Raw genomic sequence first — 9,556 nt, 5'->3', positions numbered from 1 at the left:
CTTATAGCCTTTTGATTGATTGATTTTTATTTCAACTTAATTTAACCGGGTAGGACAGTTGAGCACAAGTTGTCATTTACAACTGCAACCTTTTTAGTCATAGATGTGTGTGTGTGTGTGTGTGTGTGTGTGTGTGTGTGTGTGTGTGTGTGTGTGTGTGTGTGTGTGTGGGGGGGATTAATGAGTAGGCTATGTTTGTCTACATATAACTACAATAATGATACCTTACATAATGATCTACAAAACAATTTTTTCAAAGGCAAAAAAGAAAAAGAAAAAAAGAACAGTACATGTTTATTTGTTGAGGTAAACGCTGATCAATCAAATAGACCCAGACAAGACCGTCACATGTCCGGGCTCAGAAGTCACCTGACTATGAGACATGCTACAAACCCAGTGCAGTCCTCCTCCACCACCCCACTCCACACTGCAGTGCAATGCAGTGCTTAGACCCTGGACAGGCTCCCCCTCCTCCTCCACCCTGCAGTGCAGTGATCAGACCCTGGACAGGCTCCTCCTCCTCCTCCACCCTGCATTGCAGTGCTCAGACCCTGGACAGGCTCCTCCTCCTCCTCCACCCTGCATTGCAGTGATCAGACCCTGGACAGGCTCCTCCTCCTCCTCCACCACCCTGCATTGCAGTGCTCAGACCCTGGACAGGCTCCTCCTCCTCCTCCACCCTGTAGTGCAGTGCTCAGACCCTGGACAGGCTCCTCCTCCTCCTCCACCCTGTAGTGCAGTGCTCAGACCCTGGACAGGCTCCTCCTCCTCCTCCATCCTGCATTGCAGTGCTTAGACCCTGGACAGGCTCCTCCTCCTCCTCCACCCTGCATTGCAGTGCTCAGACCCTGGACAGGCTCCTCCTCCTCCTCCACCCTGCATTGCAGTGCTTAGACCCTGGACAGGCTCCTCCTCCTCCTCCACCCTGCATTGCAGTGCTTAGACCCTGGACAGGCTCCTCCTCCTCCTCCACCCTGCATTGCAGTGCTCAGACCCTGGACAGGCTCCTCCTCCTCCTCCTCCACCCTGCATTGCAGTGCTCAGACCCTGGACAGGCTCCTCCTCCTCCACCCTGCAGTGCAGTGCTTAGACCCTGGACAGGCTCCTCCTCCTCCTCCACCCTGCATTGCAGTGCTCAGACCCTGGACAGGCTCCTCCTCCTCCTCCTCCACCCTGCATTGCAGTGCTCAGACCCTGGACAGGCTCCTCCTCCTCCACCCTGCAGTGCAGTGCTCAGACCCTGGACAGGCTCCTCCTCCTCCACCCTGCAGTGCAGTGCTCAGACCCTGGACAGGCTCCTCCTCCTCCTCCACCCTGCATTGCAGTGCTCAAAACCGAACAGTCGCCATTCAAATTCACACAGTCGCCAGAACAAGAACAGCTTTCAACCGGACATAAACAGCGCAGTCATGCTGTACCTCGCTTTGTTTTTCATCTCCGCAGGTAAATACGATACACATTACATTGGAAAACGATTTGATTAGTGTAACGTTAACTAGGTAAATAGGTGTCTTTTTTGTTGTTGTTGCTGTATCATAGATAAATATGTAGTATAGAGGATACGTATCGACGTTAGCTTAGCCAGCTAACTAGCTAACGTTACTGTAGCAACCAACGGTTAAATACCTTGTCGACCAATTTTAGGAATATATATATATTTTTTTACTTCACTTTCTGAACATTCAAGATGTGTAACTAGAGAATGATTTTTTTTTTTGACTTTGTGCTAGATAACTTGTGTCTTATTTCTACGTTATGAATCGGAGCTAACTTCACTGTAGCCTAGTGTACTGTTAGCTATAGCAGTTAGCTATAGCAGTTAGCTATAGCAGTTAGCTATAGCAGTTAGCTATAGCAGTTAGCTATAGCAGTTAGCTATAGCAGTTAGCTATAGCAGTTAGCTATAGCAGTTAGCTATAGCAGTTAGCTATAGCAGTTAGCTATAGCAGTTAGCTATAGCAGTTAGCTATAGCAGTTAGCTATAGCAGGAAGTTACCTAACTAACTATAGATACTTGGCCAGGGAGTTATTAGCCAGCAAGGTACTCTGGAAAGGTTGGCTGTGGTCCGGTTGATTTAACTTTTAGCCAAAGGATACAATGTTTTAAAGTAATTTAAAAAATAAAAACAAAGCCACGATATATATCAAAGCAACTCATGATAGCTACTTTTTAAAAATGTGTATAGCTCAGACATTGGTGTGACGCATTAGCTATCGAAGCAGAGTAGCTAGCCCTGCCAAATGTTTTTCTTTTCACCTAACCTGTTTTTAGGAAATAACTAAATCATTAACACCCGTTTGCGCAGGTAAATGGCAGTGATGGCACAACTGTTATATCACCATTTTATGTAAACAAACATATAAACACAAGTGTACAGTGAGTCTGCGCTTTTCTGATGCACATATTCTTTATGGGAAAAACAAAAGTGTGGTTCTGTTGTCTTACACAATCGCACGCCATCTAACTTGATCTCCTATTCACCGTCTTTTATTTATTATAGCTTATTCTAACAGTACTTATGGGTCGTTCCCAACAATGCAGAGAAAATAGAATATTTTACATTACAAGACTAGGGTCTACCTACTCTTGATGTAATCCATCCACCACTGAGCCAGTTTTGAACAGGTGCATGGAAAAAGGTGGTTTTATCATCTAAACAAATCAGTCCTATCTAATTGTATTTGTCACATGTGCTGAATACAACAGGTATCGATAGACCTTCGTGAATTGCTTACCTACAAAGCCCTTAAACAACAACCCAGTTGTAGAAATGGAGTTAAACATTTTTTTATTACTAAATCAATTAGTAACAATAATGAGGGGTTATATAGAGGGGATACTGGTATTGAGTCAAAGTACAGGTTAGTTGAGGTCATTTGTAAAGTGACTATGCGTAGACAACAGACAGCGAGTAGCAGCAGTGTATGAAGGGGGGGGGGTTGTCAATGTAAATAGTCTGGGCTGTATGCATGACCCTCTGGTCAGATACCAGACCAGTTGCCATACCAGGCGGTGCTGTAACGAGCCAGCATACACTCCATTTAATGTACTGTTCTATTGATGTCTACCCGATGTAGACCGGCTAGCTAATGGAATATTTTCTATGTTTTGGCATTTGAATGTTCACTAACTTTTGGTTTTGGAATTTCCAGGAAAAAGCTCCAATTGGTCATTATTGCATAATGCATTTAAAGGTCAAAGAAATTGAAACTGATGTTACACTTTTTAAAAATATTTTTTTAATCAAACCAGTCTGACCTAGAAAAGCACTAATCGCCCAGCGCCTTTTTTTTTTTTGCTGATTACATTCAATAAATCAATCATGCAGTCTGTCACGTCCCCTATAGAACCCCTTACACAAACTGGCTTCTAGAGAATCAAAACTCACTTCCGTATAGGCTAGTATTGTTACAAGGGCTTTGTTGTAATAAACATGCACAAGCTAGTTCCATTTTGTGTCCTGGTTTGGTCAGTAGATCGAAGAGTTACTTATTGCTGCTGTGTGTGACAATGGCTAATCCTTTTTTTCTAGCTTCTTCCTCCTTGACTCCTTGTGTTGTATTTTGGAATTGGATCACATGAAGACCGTCTAGTAGACGATCCACTTATCTTTACGACGCGGCCGGTTACATGATTACTCATCAGCCTCTATCTGCATTGACCCTTTTATTTTGTTCTTATGACTCCTCTGCTGCTACTGTTTATATATCCTGGTGTCTCCTCACTTGATCCTCACCTATATGTCCATAGCTACCCTCAATTACCTTGACCCCTACACATGGATGTAATCCTGGTACCACGTGTGTGTATTTCTTTGAACCTTTAATTTAACTGGGAAAGTCGGGTAAGAACAAGGTCTTTATTACAATGGCCCCTAAGTAAGCATTTCGGTGTTGCTCTACACCCGTTTACTAAGCATTCAATTGTTTTTGTCACATGCTTACTCATATTTGCCATTTTCTGCAATACATTTGCTCTTGTCTTTGTTCCCCTTTGGTTTTGGGGAAATGTTTTAGAGCACCCAGTTTGCAAAACTAACCGCACAATAATTCCATTCACTATGAGAATAGTGGTTTGACACTCCTATGTCATTAGGAGTCATTCTTCCTCTGTAGACAAGCTGTTCATCATAGGCTATTCATTAGGCCTGCTGTCAGGGGGTTTATATACCATACCCATTGGGCCTTATTGTTTAATTATACTTTATCTATGCTGACTCACTGAAACTGTAGCTTAAAGACTTTGCTCTTTGGGGAGTTTGACAACGCTGAGACATGTCCTTGTGATGCCTAGTCCCATTACATCATATTGAGCAATAGCTTGTTTTTATCTGCCTAGTCATGTGACCTGACCGCCGAGGAGAAGAGGGAGGGGTGGGTGGGTATTATCATCATGTGAACATGACTGAGGGTTTCAGGTGTTTCCTAATGCCTTAGATTCCTGTGGTGTACTGTAGATAAGGTTTTGCAATGGAAAATTAGCGTTTCTCATTGGACAAGTACAGATAGTGGGCCCCCCCCTTTCTGAATGTTTTGTGCTTACTGAACACATGTCGTGTCCTATCTACAATCTATCTTTAGGCTGTTGTCACAATGACCCACTCGATACGGGTTCGGCCTCGGTATGTAGACTATTGCTCCAGCAGCACTAGGTGATCTATGTCATGTCTGCTGAAATTGTTGTCACATGATTAACCATCTATCACGTTGCTGGTTTATTTGATGAGGAAATGCCGGCTGAGCTCTCTCCCCTAACCTGTACGAAGCTGGGCCAACCGTGTGCTGCCTCATGGGTCTCCCGGTCACGGCCGTCTGTGAAACAGCCTGGAATTTAACCCGGGGCTGTTGTGACACCCCTAGCCCTACGATGCAGTGCGTTGGACCGCTGCACCACTCAGGAGGCCCTTACGCAAACTAATACCACTCTATGCACAGAGGATACTTTTTGTTGTTACAGGACTTGTCTGAAAGTAACCTGCTACTGGTTTAAACTGTTTTTTTTAATGGATGTTTTCTTAAGGTAACCCCCCCCCCCCCCCACAAGAGGTGTAAATATGTGCTAAAAATATATTTGATCTTTGTCTCCTAGCTATAGGACACTTCAAAACCTTATTCCTTAGTATTTATTTAGACTGTTTTGTTGTTCCCCCCTATAGCAGTGAGCTAAGTTCATTGAGGTGTATTGTCATTTTACTGTAGGTTTACTTCTAAACAAATGACTTGCTCAGCTTGTAGAGCCTGGTGCTTCCAACACTAGGGTTGTGGGTTCAATACCCACGTGGGACTGGTTTTGGAAATCTATGCTCTCGTTGTCTACTGTAAGTCACTCTGGATAAGAGCGTCTGCTAAATGGCAATGTGTCAAATGTAACACTGTTTTATTCTAGAATGGGGCAGTGACTGTTCTAGTAATGTGTAACACACCGACAACAGTGTGGTTAGACGTGTTGAAATAAACAGCTAGATTTTTCTTTTCTTCTGTCCTCGTAGCCGTCGCCACCCCTCTGTTGGGTACTGAACAGTGTGCCCGTGGTCCTCCCTACTGGTGCCACAATGTGAAGACTGCCTCTATCTGTGGCGCCGTGGTCCACTGCCAACAGAACGTATGGAACCAGCCCCAGATGGTGAGATTCTAGCCTGCTGTAGCTAGCAAGTTATTGGCTACTGAAGGAACAGAGAAGGTCTTGACCACCGTTACCCAAGCTTTGTCCTGGGCCCCTCCCCCAGGGTGCACTACCGTTACCCAAGCTTTGTCCTGGGCCCCTCCCCCAGGGTGCACCACCGTTACCCAAGCTTTGTCCTGGGCCCCTCCCCCAGGGTGCACTACCGTTACCAAAGCTTTGTCCTGGGCCTGGGTGCACCCGGGGCAAGACAGTTTTGGTAACGTTGGTGCACCCAGGGGGGACGATGACAGTTTGGGTAAATGCTGCTCTAAGCCCTTGTCTTTCACTGTGTAAATGGCTCAACAGGTGGGCATTGTTTAACCTGGCCTTGGGGTTTTGTTACTCTAATCATCTCCCCCTCCTTCTGTTTCAGAAATCTGTGCCGTGTGACCTGTGTAAGGAGGTGTTGATTGTGGTGGACCAGCTGCTGAAAGACAACGCTACTGAGGTGCGTCATGGGGGATGCAGATTGTTCCACAACTTTTGCCACTGAAAACAAATTCATGCTCTACCATGGGTGGCAGGTAGCCTAGTGGTTGGAGGCGGGGTGGCCTAGTGGTTGGAGGCGGGGTGGCCTAGTGGTTGGAGGCGGGGTGGCCTAGTGGTTGGAGGCGGGGTGGCCTGGTGGTTGGAGGCGGGGTGGCCTAGTGGTTGGAGGCGGGGTGGCCTAGTGGTTGGAGGCGGGGTGGCCTGGTGGTTGGAGGCGGGGTGGCCTGGTGGTTGGAGGCGGGGTGGCCTGGTGGTTGGAGGCGGGGTGGCCTGGTGGTTGGAGGCGGGTGGCCTGGTGGTTGGAGGCGGGGTGGCCTGGTGGTTGGAGGCGGGGTGGCCTGGTGGTTGGAGGCGGGGTGGCCTGGTGGTTGGAGGCGGGGTGGCCTGGTGGTTGGAGGCGGGGTGGCCTGGTGGTTGGAGGCGGGGTGGCCTGGTGGTTGGAGGCGGGGTGGCCTGGTGGTTGGAGGCGGGGTGGCCTGGTGGTTGGAGGCGGGGTGGCCTGGTGGTTGGAGGCCTGGTGGTTGGAGGCGGGGTGGCCGGAGGCGGGGGAGGCGGGGTGGCCGGAGGCGGGGGAGGCGGGGTGGCCGGAGGCGGGGTGGCCGGAGGCGGGGTGGCCGGAGGCGGGGTGGCCGGAGGCGGGGGAGGCGGGGTGGCCGGAGGCGGGGTGGCCGGAGGCGGGGGAGGCGGGGTGGCCGGAGGCGGGGTGGCCGGAGGCGGGGTGGCCGGAGGCGGGGTGGCCGGAGGCGGGGTAAACATCTGTCGTTCTGCCCCCTGAACAAGGCAGTTTAACCCACTGTTCCCTGGTAGGTCGTCATTGTATATAAGAATTTGTTGTTAACTGACTAATCTGTTTTTATTTTACCATTCATCCAACCAGCGTAAACTATCGGTGCATTTATGCCAGAACCGTTTTCCAGTCCCTAATTGAGTTCGTAAGATACCCCGGCCATAGCTACCATTGTTCACAACAGTCCTCTAAGTAGGGTGTCGTAGTTGTTCTCCCAGAGGAGACGTCAGACCAGACAACAACGTGTCCTAAGGCTCTGAGATCTGTGTGTTTCCAGGGTGAGATCCTGGGCTACCTGGAGAAGGCCTGTGCCTTGGTTCCTGACAAGAATCTGTCTGCAGAGTGTAAGGAGCTGGTAGACAGCTACTACCCTATCCTTATGGGTATCATCACTGGAGAACTGGTATGTACCAAACACTGTATAATAACATTAGTTAAAATAAATACTATTAAAAAAAAATATGATGTGGTGATTTTTAAAGCTTAGTGTTAATTAAGATGGTAGACAGTTGAACTGATGTGTAAAAGTGGACTGAATTGTCTGGGTCTACCATACAGGCTTAATACAGTGTGGTCCGTGGACAGAGATCTGTTACTGAATGAATTAGAGTGGGATAAAGGTTCACATTTTGACAGTGAGGTAGAGCAACCTTGTGGCCCACTATGCAATCCAATGCACTTAATGGATTTTAGCCGTTCATAGGGCCATCTTAGGCATTAGATTTACATTCAGAGTTGCTCTCTCTGTAGAAAAGTAAATTTATTACTCTCTCCTTATCAGACTCTGTTTGTAAACTCAAGGGGCCAACACAGTAGAGTGTCTGTGTGGGCTAGGGGACTAGTTGAATGAGAGGCATTTAGGATGCTGGCTGGATCTCTGGTCACACAGACAGACGGTTCTTTGTGGGCCTCGACTGCTTCCTGTGACTAACGGGCCGAAAGGCCTCATCCCGCTCAGTTCAACCTGCCATGGCCTCACCCCGCTCAGTTCAACCTGCCATGGCTTCAGCACCAGATGGTCAACAATACATATCGATAGTTCCTGGACAAACACCCTTTCAGTGTAGATTGTTTTTTAGTGTAGGACTTGGCCTAATCTGGGTCTGGAGTGGGAAAACTGTCCCGCAGTTAATTTGTTTCAGTGTAGATTGTTTTTAGTGTAGGACTTGGCCTAATCTGGGTCTGGAGTGGGAAAACTGTCCCGGAGCTACATTGGTTTTGTCACATTAGGTTGGTTACACCTTAATTGGAGAGGATGGGCTCATGTTAGTGGCTGGAAATAAAACCAATTTAATGGCATCAAAATGGTTTCTATGTTTGATACCATTTTAATTATGAGCCGTCATCCGTAGCAGTGTGAGAATCCAGGGGTCTATTTATGCTGTGTAGTGAGATGCAGGTTGTCGTGACCTAAAGTGGACGGACGGTGATTGTTGTTTCTCCCTAGGAGGATCCTCAGGTGGCTTGTGGTGCCATGGGGTCAGGTGGACTCCCAGCAGGCAGCTTCTGACAGGCTGGCTAAGCTCAGTCCAACCCAGATCCCCAGCTCACGTCCAATGAGATCCCCTGTGTAGACCTAGCCTCCAGAGGGTCGCCCCTTCCTCCTCAACGTCCCTGGCCCTCACCTCAGGCGTAGGATACCCAAGCAGGAACCTGCAGCAGGTACATGGTCATGTTCTTTGTGATGTTATAAGGGCTTGGGGGACACGTGATTCTGCCTTTGACTTCCTATTATACTAAATCTAGATGCATCTGTGTTGTGTTCAGTAGGGCAACAAAGTACCAAATCGCTTCTCGCAACGGAAAACTGAAATCTGTTTTTGTCATTGGACAAATTCTGTCTGTACATCCCTGTTTTCAAAAGAAATTCCCCTACCGAACACTCAACACAGTAGCAACAACTTTAAACTACTACTGACGCATACTGGGTTGCGTGGTTGAAACTGCTACTCCTTATTCCCTAGTGAATGTTTTCTGTCTCCTCGTAGGAGTCTGGAGACGTGTGTGAGGACTGTGTGAAGTTTATCACAGACACTCAGAGGAGGCGAAGAGCAACTCCACTTTGTCAACACTCTGATCGAGCAGATCCAGGACCAGTGTGACCTGCTGGGGCCTGGTATCTCTGACCTGGTGAGAGGCCTTGTTATTCAGTTAGTTGCAGATCCAGGACCAGTGTGACCTGCTGGGGCCTGGTATCTCTGACCTGGTGAGAGGCCTTGTTATCTAGTTTAGTTGCAGATCCAGAACCAGTGTGGTCTCTGACCCGGTTAGAGGACTGGTTTCTCATAACAAGGGGCACAGCAAAATACCATTACTTTTAATCTGTGATGCCACTTCCCTGTCCTCTTGTTTCAGTGCAAGCAGTACGTCAGCCAGTACGCCCTCTTATCGTCCAGCAGCTGATGTCCATGGTGAGTACTCCTCACGGGGATCTGTTACAGCTCCCACAGCGCTAATAACTAGGCCTCCTCGTTAGCCGGGAGAACTGTTACGCCTCCACAGTTAGCGCTAATAACTAAGGCCTCATTTAGCCCGGGAGATCTGTTACGTTCCCACAGTTAGCGCTAATAACTAAGGCCTCATTTAGCCGGGAGATCTGTTACGTCCACAGTTAGCGC

The 9,556-nt window shown here is 47.9% G+C and overlaps 1 protein-coding gene across 1 annotated transcript; it reads left to right on the top strand.

Moving 5' to 3' along the window:
* The first annotated feature begins 1,284 nt into the window (after positions 1 to 1,284).
* LOC124030185 (prosaposin-like) lies at positions 1,285 to 9,341 on the top strand. Its single transcript, XM_046341634.1, has 8 exons — positions 1,285 to 1,443; positions 5,490 to 5,623; positions 6,036 to 6,110; positions 7,216 to 7,341; positions 8,386 to 8,417; positions 8,513 to 8,600; positions 8,970 to 9,068; positions 9,294 to 9,341. The coding sequence occupies exons 1-8, from the start codon at positions 1,410 to 1,412 to the stop codon at positions 9,339 to 9,341; spliced, it is 636 nt and encodes a 211-aa protein (XP_046197590.1). The 5' UTR covers positions 1,285 to 1,409.
* The last annotated feature ends 215 nt before the right edge of the window (positions 9,342 to 9,556 follow it).

Source organism: Oncorhynchus gorbuscha, unplaced genomic scaffold (assembly GCF_021184085.1).
Source record: "Oncorhynchus gorbuscha isolate QuinsamMale2020 ecotype Even-year unplaced genomic scaffold, OgorEven_v1.0 Un_scaffold_9753, whole genome shotgun sequence".
NCBI lineage: Eukaryota > Metazoa > Chordata > Actinopteri > Salmoniformes > Salmonidae > Oncorhynchus > Oncorhynchus gorbuscha.
The sequence above is the reverse complement of the archived record's forward strand: the minus strand, read 5'-3'. Positions and strand labels throughout refer to the sequence as shown.